General features: G+C 41.9%; 1 protein-coding gene and 1 long non-coding RNA gene across 2 annotated transcripts; one reads left to right on the plus strand and one right to left on the minus strand.

Moving 5' to 3' along the window:
* Positions 1 to 2,209: 2,209 nt before the first annotated feature.
* On the minus strand, positions 2,210 to 15,813 carry LOC142933713 (phospholipid phosphatase-related protein type 5-like). The gene is made up of 6 exons (XM_076077928.1): positions 15,589 to 15,813; positions 6,906 to 7,038; positions 6,077 to 6,327; positions 5,733 to 5,909; positions 4,195 to 4,329; positions 2,210 to 2,239 (listed from the first exon to the last, which is right to left on the minus strand). Exons 1-6 carry the CDS (start codon positions 15,790 to 15,792, stop codon positions 2,210 to 2,212), a joined length of 930 nt encoding a protein of 309 aa, XP_075934043.1. The 5' UTR covers positions 15,793 to 15,813.
* Positions 13,430 to 15,005, plus strand: LOC142933722 (uncharacterized). Its single transcript, XR_012947616.1, has 3 exons — positions 13,430 to 14,019; positions 14,223 to 14,274; positions 14,440 to 15,005. It is a non-coding gene; the product is annotated as an uncharacterized LOC142933722 (long non-coding RNA).

Genomic DNA, 15,813 nt, shown 5'->3' on the forward strand with positions numbered 1-15,813 from the left:
ACCCCAGGCTGTTCTCAGCAGGGGGGGGGAACTGCTAACCCGGACGGGGGACATCGTCGGGCGGTGGAAAGAGCACTTCGAGGAACTCCTAAACCCGACCAACATGTCCTCTGCAGAGGAGGCAGCGCCTGAGGACCTAGGGGTCACCCATATCCCTGGCAGAGGTCGCTGAGGTAGTTAAAAAGCTCCTTGGTGGCAAGGCGCCGGGGGTGGATGAGATCTGCCCTGAGATGCTGAAAGCGCTGGACATAGTTGGGCTGTCCTGGCTGACACGCCTCTTCAATGTCGCATGGGGGTCGGGATCAGTGCCCATGGAATGGCAGCCCGGGGTGGTGGTTCCCATCTTCAAAAAGGGGGACCGGAGAGTGTGCTCGAATTACCGGGGTATCACACTACTCAGCCTCCTGGGGAAGTGCTGGAAAGGAGGCTCCGACCGTTTGTCGAACCTCAGATTCAAGAGGAGCAATGCGGATTGGGAGAGCAGAGCAGCTCTGAGTGAGCTGCCTCCCCACTAACTGTCTGACATGTTACTGACTCTTGTTTCACGATCAGAGCACAGAATCTCAAACATGACCAACAGAAAATCCACGGAAGAAGTCACCACACCACTGCACTAACTAAGTTATCTCAGGTAAGTAAATGAATGGAACACCATGTATCTATTCATGTATTATTATTACATGTAAATCAAATATTCAGAATGAATGTGAGGCAGGAATCTGTCATGACAGCTACAGGGCAACTTGAGTCAAGGTCCTACATCATTGTGATACAGTATCTATATTTACACCTGTACACATAACACTACTGCTCATACAGAAGAATCAAATATATGTTCATATTTACAGTACATAAGGCTACTGCATTATTTTTTTTACATCATACCAGCTGATGAAACCAGGTTGTATCATTATTTTGATCAGTAGCATCTGAGATGACAATTTTTAAAGTTAAAGTTCCGCCAGTTTACATACACTATAGAAGAACAGAAGGATGAGTAGCATGGGAACAAAAGACAGTGAGTGTTTTCAAAATGAATAATCTCTTTGATGGCCTGTGAGTTTGAAGTAATACACAACACTGTAGTTTAAAACACATTGCATGTTCAACATAGATTTTACCTGAACAGAAGAAATCTCATCGAACAATGTTTTCAGGGAACACACTGGAAGTCGTCTATAAGTATCTTTGGAATGAAGGAGGTTTTTTCCATTTTAACAAGTCTTTTCACAATAGAATAAACTAAACGAAAGAACTTAGACATGCAAAAATTGACTGGACAAAGCTATATATAACCAACAGCATTATAACATAAGCAATACAACAACCATCTTGAGATGATTGTGCAGAAGCTGGACGTGTTCAGCTGTTGGAACATAGACTGCCTACAAGTGCTCTGCTGCCAGCTGGAGGGAAACGATGACCACTAAGCACATATACAGTATATAACACACATGCAAGTAAATTATCCTTCACAGTTTGTCTTTAAACACATTAAAACTTATGGATAACTACTATAATAGGAATTCATGGTCCACAGTTTTTACAAAATGCCATATTATGTAGTGACAACTGGTTTACAGCAATTCAACTGATTAAGGCCTTTGCACACCAAGTCTATATTTTGCTGTCCAAAACAGCAGAAAATTCTGTTTTATTAAATATTCTGAATTTTTTGGCCTGCTTCAAAAGTCGAGAGAGTTGTTTGACGACTCAGAGCCACCATAAAAACAACTCTCTAAAGTGGGATCTGATACGCTAATACACTTCATCTCCCAGCACAAAGCACTTTATGACAAACAAAATAGAGAATACACAGAAAATGTAAAGATCGATGGTGGCAGGGGATTTCAGAACAGTTTGGAAACGGGGATGATGGGAACTGATCGCAAAACAAAGGATGTACGAAAGATCAGATGGTCATGATACTGCTCTAGGCAGCTAATCAATGGCTTCTTGCTAATGTCAGTCATTCATTAGCCCCGCTTTGGACTAGCGCTATCCATTAAACCAATACATTTTCGCAACAAATAGATTTAAATACACATCAACCTCATTGTGCAATGTTTCTCTGCATAAGAATTCATATTTCATGAAGGACTAAAATAACGCAAAAGAAAAATATGGACTTGGTGTGCAAAGGCCTTAGATTAAGGTGGTAATGATTGATTCATTTACAAACGCTGCAAGAAGCTGCTGGGGGTCATAGTCATGTCACTTCTGTGCAGGATTCTGGGTTCTATAGGAGCAGAAAAGAAAAACATTTTAATAAAAGATTTGTATTGGAATTTGTACATTGCTGCAGAACATTGAGATCTTCTGTATTTGAGTCGTCCCGAATACAACAGAATCGCCCAATTGTCAAGAAACTGTGAGGAGTGACACTCTCTTTGCTAATGGTGTTGTTGCTTTTGGTATCTGTACTTTCAATTTAGGTCATGTCATAAAAACAAATATGTATGTATCGTTATTACAGTGGTGGGCCGTCAGGGCCTGCAAAGCCTTCTCTGCTGGCCTAAACAGAATCACAAAGTTATATCTATTTTATAATTTAATAATTGTTCTTAAATACACTACATGTATTATAATTTATAAAAATATTTTTCCCGTTATCTTATGTTCTCATTGCACAGCTACTGTCTTCCTCAGTTGCTCTGCTTCCAGTGCAGCTTGTTTTAAGTAGAGCTTTTATCCAATCAGATCTCACCTCTGTGTCTCTAGGTAAGAACAGAGGCAGAGGCCTGCAGACTCACGTGCATCCATGTGCAGTTTAAGTGAATGGGGACGATATTGTTGATTGTCATAGTCTTCAACCAATCAGATCTTTAGTTTGACATGTTGGGCGTATTCTTTAACGTGTCAGAGCTGCTAGCTGGCCTACAAGTACGTCAGCATTACGTGCAGCTCAGTTTCCATGTGCAGCGCTGCAGTGAGGTGCAGCGTGCGCTGTGATTGGTCAGTGGGCGAGCACGTGACTATCGTGAAACCAAATTTAAAGTAGCCATCAGAGGCTTAGTCAGAGTAGTAAGAGTTCAAATTGAAAGATATGGAAGAAATTATGACATGTTTTGCGTTTAGCTTGGTGTAGATTATTATTTTTTTACCTAGCTTTGTTTTTTTAACACTCAATGTCTGAAGGAGGAGAATCGGATTTGTGAGTTGGGATTTAACCGTGGGATTAAACTCTTTGTCAACAAAGAAAGGAGGATGGAGTTTGTCTTTAAGTGATCAGCATTCGGTAAGTCAACTGCGTTTGTTCTTTTACATCTAATATCTGAATGGCCCTCCAGTGTGCAGCAGAATGCATGTTGCCGCTGCAGGTCTGCTGGATTGATGTGTTGCTCTGTTGTCATATGAATATATGTGACTGGTTCTTGTGAGTTTGTTGTTGTCATTGTGTTAATTATATAAATTTGGACTATATGCATTGTCCGTTAATTACGAAGCATACCGTCATGCGCGGAGTTATTGTTTGTTAAGCTAGTTTAGCGTAGCCTCACAGAAGTGTGGGAGCTCAGCTGTTTTTTGTTGTGGTTTTTATTGTTCCGGGTTGAGAGGTCACAGCCCGTTGTCTCCTACGTGAGCGCAGTCCACCGAAAACATTATATTTCCCACAATTTAAGCTTCTGCATTTTCCAAATGCACTAGTATTATTCAAACGTATTGTTCGGTTTGTAAGCCTCGTACCGAACGGTTTAATACGAATACGTGTATTATTAAACTCCTTGAAACAAATAACCATAGCTGTGGCGCCATCATGATAAGGATAAGGATGTTTATTGTCATTGTACGAACATACAACGAAATTGAGTTGGCGACTCATCAGTACAGCAGCAACAGTTAAAAAGTGTATAAAAACATTAAGACAAGACAATTTAAAAACAAGACATTAAATAAATATATACAAGATAAAACAAGATAAAGCACAGGCATCAATGGCTTCAAAGTGAAAAATGTGCTTGGTTACAGTGTCGTGTTATTGACTATATTTGTTTCAGCACTGTCCGGTGTGAGCTGGGTGGGGTGGTGGGTGGCGGTGGGGGGGTGATGGAGGAAACCGCTCTGGAGAAGAAGCTGTTCCTCAGCCTGTTAGTCATGAGGTTATTAGGTGGTGTTTCAGCAACAAGACTGATACATTGTGAACTAAAAACCCAAACAGACTGTACATGTGTAAACGTGTAGTGCGTAAGCTACCTGTGTGACGATGTACTTGTCACTGGTTTCCATGGCGTGGTTCGTTTGTGGTTCATCAGTGTCAGCTGTGCCGGCATCTGAGGGACTCTGAGAAATCACTGGTCTCTTTCTAAAATACTGAACCACAAACACCACCTAGAAAGAGAGAAAGAACAAGAGACCAAGTCATTTCAACCATTTCAAATGATTCTTTGCAGACAAATCGAATGTTTGCACAAACAAAAGAATACATGTGAATATGACAAGGAAAATATGTAGCCAAACGCAGTCATAGGACAAAAGACTAAGCCTAACACAAAGAATGAAATAAGTGGGCGTATACTTTTGAGCTATTGAAACAGAGCTCCCTCATTTTTTATATATTGCTTTTGTGACCCAGTTTTTTGTCACCGCCAACACTGTCGTGCATGACTTGTTACACAAAAGAGGATTTCAAGTTCATTCAAGCAACACCAACTTGTGTGCAGTGCGTTTGTGTCCTGCAGCAATTTAGTCCATTAGACCAGTTTTCTATGAAGGAAATATGCTACATATCTTTTGCTCAGTAACATAATGGTGCACAGAGACGGAGCAGTGGTCTCAGCCTCTGAAAGGAGGCTCTGGTTAGTTTGAAAAACAATCTTAAAATGTAACGTATGTGAGGGAAAGTAATTCATTTGAAATCAATACTGTTATCAGAGTTCAAAGAAGTTACAGGATGTGAGGAACAGGGTACTTACTGTCTGTCTGCTGGTAATGCAAGGGTTACAGAAAGACTTGGTGTTGATGACTTTTGATTTATTTGACTGATTCATCTATTTTATTTATAGACTTATTATCTCTGCTAGGCATTAGATCAATTGGGATGTGTATAAGTGTGTGCGTGCTGTCCACGGATAACCTTGCATAGTATTGGACCCTTCAGCCTAACACTTCTTCTCTGTGTTACATTTTATAAATGATCGTATTAATCCTCAATAATTGGTTTGTAATATATATAATACTTCATTTACAAATGAGGAATCCATCATTTATAAAGTATAAATGTGAAAACACAATCATGAAACACACAATAGATGAGCTTATTAATCAAGAATAAAACATTTATAACTGTCGTTATGTAGGAACAATGCTTTATAAATGATGAGTTAAGTGTTTACTCATACTTAACTAATGCTTCATAGTGTGTAGCTATTATCAAGTGTTACCCTTCTTACATATCTTTCAACTTGAACTCTTACTACTACTAATTTCTGCTAGCTAGCTTCAGCTTCACAACAGTCACGCTAGCCCACAGAAACGTGCAATGCCAGTTGTTGTTCTTGGCCATTGGGTCGTCTCGTTACAGAGACATCTATATCACTGAAGTGTGGCCTTAGGGAAAAAAGTTGAAACAGCAAACAAACAAACAAATCAACAGTAAGATTGATCATGAAGGTGACTTCAATGGTCTAACTATCTTTTAATAATAATATGCACAATGAAGCTCTGAAAGGTCTTAGTGTTATTAGATTAATGCACATGTGCTACCACGGATCATAAGATGCATAATAACTCACCAGAAAGACAGCGATAGCTCCCCCGATGGCTTGTCCAGCAATGACATCACTCCAGTGGTTTCGATACTCGGCCACTCTGTTTATGGCTGTTAGCAAAGCCAGACTGACCAATGAGAGGCTGAGAAGGGGGCCAGTCAGACGACCTCCTCTGGAACCGATGCAGGACATGATGTACATCTGGAGAGGACAGTCATTTTATTTCTGCGACACTATTCAGAAGCAGCTGTATGCTGAGTTCAGGCTTATACTCTCTTTAGCCGTAGTGAAGATAACTGCCGTTTATTGATCATTTATGCTAGTCTGTGCACATTTACAGCACTGTTACATTCAACAGAGCCACTTACTGCCAGGTAAACAGCTGTATACAGACTCAGCGCAGCCTCTTTGGAGGGGAAGGTCTTCCTGGCTCTCATGATGTCATCAGGGTCACCAGTACAAGCGTCTGATTGACTGACAAAGTGCTGTGTGTCCAGGCAGCCGAGGGCAGTGTAATTGGGCTGGCAAACAGACAGGAAGTGAGGGGCCAGACATCCTGTGACCAGCTGACCTGCGTTGACAAAGATGTCTGTTGTGAACAGACCGAAGACATACACACCTACAAAGAAGCATACACAGATGACAAGATGATACAGTGTTAGCTTGACATGTTCTATTGCACACAAATGTGTGTATAAATGAAATGGTTTTTTTCAAACACTTGTCATTATAACGAGAAAAGAATCTTGTAAGAAAAAATGTAAGAGCTATTAAAGCACATCTGCCATTTTCCAAATGGCCAAATTCTTATTTGTGAAATTTATGTGCAATATTCCCTCAAATATTTCAACAGGGAAAAGTACCATGGGGACTTTTTTCTGCTAACAATCGCACATTTCAAATGCAAAAATGCAGTCGTACGCTTCCTCTCAGTGATGACGCAACATGAAAAAAATGTAGTAGTGTCTGAAATCTCAATTTACTCAATTTATTAGTTAATTGCTGAGTGTTTGTTAAGTAAGGAAGCATTTTTTGTGTGGCTTTCTTACAGTAGACATTTTGACCTGTTAGCAGGACAAGGTGTATCGTATGATTATCTCATTTACACATGTATAATTACAAATAACGTAATTGTGACAAGACGATGCACCTCGTTGTTATAACATAATATTAGCATAATATTTGTGATGACATTACCAAGGAAACGGAAAGTCCTGCGCACCATAGGGTTCACGTAGCAACAGTCCCCCATGACAACAACCTTCTCCGGGTCGTATAGATTGTTTGAGTTGTAGTGAAGGAGGAAGATAACAAGCTCGACACCTGAAATCTGAGAAACACAATGAACAAGGATTACTTTTGGATTCAAATACTTAGATTGTTGAATTGTTGGAATAAAGTTACCAGTGCTGCTGTAAACACGCAAGCTCATTTTCATACTCCCTCATTTTCAGTTTGTCCTCCATTATATCTTACCACTGTCAAATGTCCAGAACAGAAATAGAATCCTTCCCCTAAAAATCACAACCTATGCTCAGGAAATCTACACGTCTTACAGGAGTGTTTGCCATTCAGATGTACAGTCAAAGTAGAGACATAGGAACGTACAGTATGTCTACCAAGAAACAGAGATCAAGGACAATTATAATACAGGAGCCAGCTGTTAAATACCATTATATATTATAAGATGAATAATTATATTTGATATAATATGTTCATTTCATTAGTTTAATATTAATCATGTAACTATCTGTAGTGTTTTTGACTCTTCTATTCCCCTACGGGGGGCTTTCGGAATAACAATGCACTTATCAGGTATGAATATAATGAATGTTATACACGTTATATACCCAATTAAAGAAAAAAGTCTGGGCTACAAGATCATGTAGGCCATTTTTACACACTCCAAACACAATTCTACACAACGAAAACAAACAACTAAAATAATTACCATAATATCAGTCATATTTCGCCGTGAGTGAGCCGACTCCGCACTCCGGTCGGAGCTACCAACAGAAAGCTACAAGCTAACACGGAAAACCGAGATACCAGAAAGCAAGCCAATTCAACACAGATTCCGGAAATATCTTCCATATATCTCTCCGTGAAACCATTACAGAGATATCAGCCATCACACACCAGAACCACAAACCGCTTTATCGATTATTATCAGAAACGCAGCTCACCTTTCGCTGTTTTCGAGAAGACAAAGCATAAAATCCTGTATTTTTTTTTACAAATATCTGTTCTACGGATGTCCTCTTTGTCATAAATCTGTTTCCGTGGGTGTTATCTAAACCAGGGGACCAGGGGTGGGGGTTTGACTTTCGGCGTATCGGATTTTACTGGAGTCAGCCAAACTCCATGATGACAGAGACACACAGAGAGGGCTCAGAGATTCTGGCTCTCAAAATGAATCCAAACTGCTGTATTTGGATGTATTGAACACCATTAGTGATAAAACAAGTGAAATATATAGTTATATATTATAGAAAATTAAAATGGAACAGATGGTTCCAAAATGACCATTTTGGAGACCTCACCTGACCTCTCTGTACTAAAATCTCTCTAATTTTGTTTTGCTTCACTTTATCAAAGTCAAACTTTACACAGAGACTGTTCACATCTTGTGCCATGATTTGGGAGAGGTTTAACCTTTCAGCTGCTTCATTCAAAAGAGATAATCATGCTTTCATTGATTTCTTTTCCCAGGCGAACCTGAAACTTTTCAATTTGAGCTGTGTGCCATCTTCATTTACTCTTAACCAGTAACATATACACTGATATTTACACATCTGGACAAATCTCACAAGTGTTACCTTTATTATAACATCACAATTATTAAAATAGACCTTGTAGTTGCAGAAATACCCTCTTTTTAGTATGGGTATGCAATTTTCGACCTAAAAATAGGGCTAGGGCTCAATAGCAAACTATTATTTGTTTGGCCACTTTGAGGCAGCACAATACCTATAAACACAACATTGACATATTATCATAGTTATGATAATAACATGCCATTCTCCAACAGATGCTTTCTGACTTCCCCACCTATCAGTCACCTGACTCCTACATGCAGCCACTCCCTTCTGCCCTGCAGTAACCCTTTCACCACCATCACCTGACCTCCGCCAACCTGCTCACCTGTTCTCTGCGAGGAATTGAAGTTTTAAAGCGCTCCTAATTATGGATATTATGTGTCACAGTATGTTTATTTGAAGGAAGTTTTGAACCAAGGAGTGTTGTCATTTCATGCATTGAGTGAAAGAGGGGGGTTTTGAGGAATGTGCTGGAGCGGGGGTTGTGTGAAAGTGGCTGCTTGAGGTGTTAAGATCAGAACAACAGGTCAAAGGCCAAGGAGGGGCTTATTGGGTTTCAGCCAATCATTGAGCTGATCTATATGTAATGTGAGACTTTTCAGAGACTTTGGGGGGAAAAGGAGATGTGAATCCCGGAGATCCTCAGACCTCCTCCTGACCATGGGGCAGACACAACTGTCTGTCGTGTGGCCCGGATGGGGCCTCACTTTCATTATATATATATATATATATGTTTCTTTTGTTAGTAATAGTGTGATTCGGTTTGTAACTGTTTTTATGTTTGTTGGATAATAAATCCATTAAGATGTTGACTTAAACCTGCTGTAGTGTTTTGGAAGCGATTGAGAGCACATGGCTGCAGGGGGGGAGGGATTTCTCTCTGTGTTCAAAAGATGCGTCCCTAACATCTCCCTTTCCCTCATTAGTCCCTTTCCCCCAGTTAGTTGCCACATTGACAATCTTGCTTTGCACCTTTGCTTTGAGGCCTCGGTTACCTGCACCCTGAGACCTGTCACCTGTACCGGTGTCTCTGCCTGCCTCTGCACCCTGAGACCTGTAACCTTTACCGGTGTCTCTGCCTGCTTGCACCCTGAGACCTGTAACTTGTACCGGTGTCTATGCCTGCCTCTGCACCCTGAGACTTGTAACCTGTACCGGTGTCTCTGCCTGCCTGCACCATGAGACCTGTAACCTGTACCGGTGTCTCTGCCTGCCTGCACCATGAGACCTGTAACCTTTACCGGTGTCTATGCCTGCCTCTGCACCCTGAGACTTGTAACCTGTACCGGTGTCTCTGCCTGCCTGCACCCTGAGACTTGTAACCTGTACCGGTGTCTCTGCCTGCTTGCACCATGAGACCTGTAACTTGTACCGGTGTCTCTGCCTGCCTGCACCCTGAGACCTGTAACCTGTACCGGTGTCTCTGCCTGCCTGCACCATGAGACCTGTAACTTGTACCGGTGTCTCTGCCTGCCTGCACCCTGAGACCTGTAACCTGTACCGGTGTCTCTGCCTGCCTGCACCATGAGACCTGTAACTTGTACCGGTGTCTCTGCCTGCCTGCACCCTGAGACCTGTAACCTGTACCGGTGTCTCTGCCTGCCTGCACCATGAGACCTGTAACCTGTACCGGTGTCTCTGCCTGCCTGCACCATGAGACCTGTAACCTTTACCGGTGTCTCTGCCTGCCTCTGCACCCTGAGACTTGTAACCTGTACCGGTGTCTCTGCCTGCCTGCACCATGAGACCTGTAACCTGTACCGGTGTCTCTGCCTGCCTGCACCATGAGACCTGTAACCTTTACCGGTGTCTCTGCCTGCCTCTGCACCCTGAGACTTGTAACCTGTACCGGTGTCTCTGCCTGCCTGCACCCTGAGACTTGTAACCTGTACCGGTGTCTCTGCCTGCTTGCACCCTGAGACCTGTAACCTGTACCGGTGTCTCTGCCTGCCTGCACCCTGAGACTTGTAACCTGTACCGGTGTCTCTGCCTGCTTGCACCCTGAGACCTGTAACCTGTACCGGTGTCTCTGCCTGCCTGCACCATGAGACCTGTAACCTGTACCGGTGTCTCTGCCTGCCTGCACCATGAGACCTGTAACCTGTACCGGTGTCTCTGCCTGCCTGCACCATGAGACCTGTAACCTGTACCGGTGTCTCTGCCTGCCTGCACCATGAGACCTGTAACCTTTACCGGTGTCTATGCCTGCCTCTGCACCCTGAGACTTGTAACCTGTACCGGTGTCTCTGCCTGCCTGCACCCTGAGACTTGTAACCTGTACCGGTGTCTCTGCCTGCTTGCACCATGAGACCTGTAACTTGTACCGGTGTCTCTGCCTGCCTGCACCCTGAGACCTGTAACCTGTACCGGTGTCTCTGCCTGCCTGCACCATGAGACCTGTAACTTGTACCGGTGTCTCTGCCTGCCTGCACCCTGAGACCTGTAACCTGTACCGGTGTCTCTGCCTGCCTGCACCATGAGACCTGTAACTTGTACCGGTGTCTCTGCCTGCCTGCACCCTGAGACCTGTAACCTGTACCGGTGTCTCTGCCTGCCTGCACCATGAGACCTGTAACCTGTACCGGTGTCTCTGCCTGCCTGCACCATGAGACCTGTAACCTTTACCGGTGTCTCTGCCTGCCTCTGCACCCTGAGACTTGTAACCTGTACCGGTGTCTCTGCCTGCCTGCACCATGAGACCTGTAACCTGTACCGGTGTCTCTGCCTGCCTGCACCATGAGACCTGTAACCTTTACCGGTGTCTCTGCCTGCCTCTGCACCCTGAGACTTGTAACCTGTACCGGTGTCTCTGCCTGCCTGCACCCTGAGACTTGTAACCTGTACCGGTGTCTCTGCCTGCTTGCACCCTGAGACCTGTAACCTGTACCGGTGTCTCTGCCTGCCTGCACCTTTTCCCTGTTTACTATCAGTGACGTCTGATTGGTCTTTCTACCCATGCCAGTAAGCGTTTGTACCTAGACTGTTTTTCTGTAAAACAGCTGCCTGCTGCAATACACATGTTTTTTGCTTTAATCATTTTGAAGTAAATGTGGATTTCACATTGTAATGGCTATGGAATAATGACATTATCAGCGTTTAGATTGCTTCCCTGTAAGCCTCTCTTTCACTTTGCAATTCTGTCTGCCCCCGGGTACAATCTCCTGAGAAAATGAAGTCTCTATTTTTAACTAGTTTTACTCTGCCTTTATCATAGCACTGACATCGAGGTTTGAACTTCAAATTGGGATTCTTTCTGTTCTTTCTTACCAGGCTGCTAACAGTAGTCATGTTGCTAACGCTACCACTGGCAGCCAGAAAATGAACCAGGAGCATGGAAGCCAAGATGAGCAAGACACAAACATACATCTCTCTCTCTCCTTTTGTTGAAAGGTTGTCTGTTGCCACTTTAACCACAACAGTAAAGTTGCAGGCCTTAAAGCCAAATCAATGAGATGAGAGAGGCTAAAAGGCTCCGTAGAGCTGAGGGGGACTGCAGAGACAATTCGTTGTCACAGAGTGCAACAGACACATCAGGAAAATTCATAGTAGCGTATTTCAATTCATAATGAAAGAGACCAAGCAGGAATGTGAAAACCTGTGTTGGGGTCAACTCTGTTCAGGGGAGACCCAGACCGCTGGACTTTCGCTGCTGCAAACCTTCGGCAGCGAAGTCGCACCAAAAATGAACTGGATCCGGTTAACAATCAAAAAGTATTTAATAAACAAGAGAAGCTATAACAGTTGCAAACTGAATTACTCTATCGATATCAATATGTCCCACGGGGCAGAGTTCTCACAAGGCCCACCTAATAAGCCAGCCCAGCTGGTCAACTACCCAGAGTGGTAACGGTGCGAACTCTAGCCCAAACTCTAGATCAAACCCTCTGGAACTAGCCTATATTTAAAAGTCTCTGTCCGAAAGTTTAAATGTCCAGTATCAGCCTCTGTGATTGGCCAAAATTCAATAGCCCCTCCTGTCTTCGGGCAGTTATCATCTCAGTGTTTGGTTGAAGTCGTCCGGACTCCTCCTCAGGTCCTGGTGGTCTCTACAATGCCTGTCTCTAAATCACTATCTGTCCCTTGGCTATTCTTCACAGTTTAATACATTCAATGATTGTCTTTTATGGCTTAACACTTCTATGATAAACATACTGTAAACATATAATACATTCCATAAGTAAATATATTGTGACTTAACATATTTTGACATTCTTATTATTATGACACTTTTACTCACCACTTGGGGTGTTATTAAATCCTATTAATAATGTGTTTAATACTGAAATCCTTCACACCTGAAATATAAAAACATGGAAGTAATGTTAAAATAAGATGAACATGTTTGACTGGGAGCCTATCTGTATTCCTCTCTCTTGCTCCCTTGACAGTAAAAAACAAACAAACCCTGGATTGTGTTTAAATCTACACTGAAAAAAAAAGACTTTTTGGCCCTGTAATTATTACCTCGATTATTTTTGTAAATTTTACAAGAAATTATCATTCCAGTGCTTTTACTTTAAAATATCACCTTTTATTTAATGTGTTACTTGGTGTTTGTTTGTAATTATGTATCCTCATTTTTATAAGTACATTTTAATCATTCACACTTAGTAATATCTACTAAACTACTGTATTGAATGCACTACCTGACACAACAAAGTAAAATGTACTTGGGTAATACGAGTAAAACCTGGCAACCTATAGCGCATACTCAGGGGGTGACGTCAGAGGAGATTTCGCGCTCCTTTCTTCAACGAGACGACGGAACAGCGGAACCTGAACAAGGACGGCAGCGTTTCACCTGAGGAGAGGAACTTCATGGACGGGAGCCTTTGGGGTAGGTTATATGTTTAATTAATGCTCTACGTTGCTGTTGAGCCTTCGGTCAAGTCGGTGTTTGAGTTGTGAACACTGAAGAGTAGCGAACTGGTCAGTTTAGCGTGCTAGCTAGTTAGGCTATCATGCTAGCTAACTTGGGACAGCATTACAGACATGGCTCACGGCGCTCCATTTTGTGGACATGTTTTTGCTGGTTTTGGTCACGATTTTACAGGGTTCTCCCTTGAAAAGTTGTTGGCCTGGGGACACGGTGCTCGACCAGCTGCGCTCCGTCGACGAGGGGGAATTACTTCGGTTTTGTGAAGCCCACTTCTGCCACACAGGTGCTTTGCTGTGCTGAGTCACACGCACAGCGTGCTTTCTCTCGGACATCCTCAAGTGCAGCCGAGGTCGAATGAGGAAAATGTGACAAGACAGGGAATCATAGCTAAGCAGCAACAAGCACACTCTGGTCATGTGCTAACAAATATTCCATATGTGGTGGAATTAGTGACTTTAGAGCGAGTCTAATACACTTAACATTATTTTGTCACTATCATATTCTGACATATTTTTACAGTAACTTATATTTCTGTCATTAGTTTTAAACTGGTCTCTTATGTCTCTATCCAGTGTGGTGTCCTTGATGATGAAGGCTTTGGGCATGAAACAAGGTGCCAGTACTGTGTTGAGTTAGTGTCGCATATCAACATGACCAGACCTGCTGTGTATCTCAGTATTAACGTTATGGTGGCTTGTTTATGTGCTGTTTTTTTGTGTGGGGATAAAACATGCTATCAATATGAAGATTTAAGCCAAATTCAGATTTAATGTTGTGTGTTCATGTTTTAACATAATTTCTTTATATATTTCACAGAATATTAAAGGACGTTCACTCTCAGCAAGTTGACATCAACAGTTGACACAAGGTAAAATCAACTTAGTACTGTTATAGTTTAATTAACTTGACATATACATTTGAAGTCATAGTTTGTGTTGCTGTCAATAGTACATTATACTGGGAGGACTACTGCATTAATTGTTTTAGCAAGGTACCTCATCTTGATCATGTTTTTTATTGTCTTTTGTTTCAGATCAATGAGGAGTTCAGAAGAATAACCACAGTTCATCTGGAGTGAAACGTTTTGTCGAAATTGGACAATTGCACTACCAACTTTCTGGAGATACTTGGGACAAAGGGCAGAGTTGCAGGAACAAAGACCCATGCTGGAATCACCCAGCCTGGTAAAGTTTAGATATCTAATATTATATAAAATTATGTTGGGCTCATATACACTGAGAATGGATACATGACGCATTTGAACACATTCAATATTTTTGTTTGTTTCCCCCACTATCGTCATTTTTTGAGAACACATCAGACTCGAAGATGTAAAAGTGAACATTAGTAAATTTGAATTTCAAAGATGTCATTGAAGAGGACTATGCTCAACATGTCATGAAGATCCTTGTTATCCATGGAAATGCAACACAGAAAGGCTTCACTCCTGACAATCGTGTTCGTCGTCAGAGGGAAAAGAGGTTCTTAATGACTGTCAAAGTGTGGCAAAGGCTTGCCTTCTGCTCATGGGCTATATCTATGTGTATCTAAGTGTTGTCAAGCAATACCCATCGTTTCAAATTAAAAGTGTTTGTTAAATGACTAAACGTTTGTGTTCTTAAATGTCTTATTGGCAGCACTGATTTAGAAATGTTTTGTCTGGCAATGCCAACCAGATTATATATGTTGGTATTTGAGTGTGTCTGTCAGCAGTGACCTCTTTCACCAGTTAACAAGTAAAGCTGCTGTAGTTTAAAAGATGTTTTGTAGAAGCCTTATGTTAAGACAATTTTATTAAATTAACAGTAGCCCAGTTAAAAAAAAATGCAACATTCATATTTGAACAGTTGTGTAGAGTAGTAGTAGTAGATAAAAGATATATTGTGTAAATATTACTTAATATTTCTCAATTGAAAAAGTAAAGAAAAGCTAGTTAAATATACATGAAACACCTAATTGAGTTTTACTGGGGTTTTGTAATTAGATGCAAAGGTAGCCTGAGTAAAGATGACTATAAAAGGCTAAGTACATTTTATGTCTAAGGAAGACATTTGCAAGTAAAAGTTACTTGAAAATTTTGGATAAAAAACAATTCTTACTCGGAATTTCTGAGTGCAAATTGTTACCTAGCTTTTTTCAAGTAAATGTCACTTTTTTTTTTTTTTTTTCAGTGTAGACTTACCAGTACAACAGGCAGTCCACCCACCACAGAGTACAGTATTACTGGCTGTAGGCGGCTGTCCTGTTCGGGTCCAGGATCTGGTTTAGTTAAAGTCGGGTCTCTGCAGATGAAGCCCTGCTGTGCCGGACTGAAAGTGTCCGTGAACTCACAGTAGTAAACCAGCATCACTGTAGCTGCTAGAATCACCACCTGAAAGTAAAGCATGGTGAACTCAGTCTCCGGCAA

Source organism: Anarhichas minor, unplaced genomic scaffold, assembly GCF_050575085.1.
Source record: "Anarhichas minor isolate MPS153535 unplaced genomic scaffold, ASM5057508v1 ptg000006l, whole genome shotgun sequence".
NCBI classification, from domain to species: Eukaryota; Metazoa; Chordata; class Actinopteri; order Perciformes; family Anarhichadidae; genus Anarhichas; species Anarhichas minor.

Coding starts and splice junctions, on each gene's coding strand:
- LOC142933713 (XM_076077928.1), bottom strand. CDS start 15,792: ATGCTTTACTTTCAGGTGGTGATTCTAGCAGCTACAGTGATGCTGGTT. Junction 4,330..5,732: donor GAGCTATCGCTGTCTTTCTG/GTGAGTTATTAT, acceptor CTCTCTTTCTAG/GTGGTGTTTGTGGTTCAGTA. Junction 2,240..4,194: donor ACAAGTACATCGTCACACAG/GTAGCTTACGCA, acceptor CTGCTCCTATAG/AACCCAGAATCCTGCACAGA.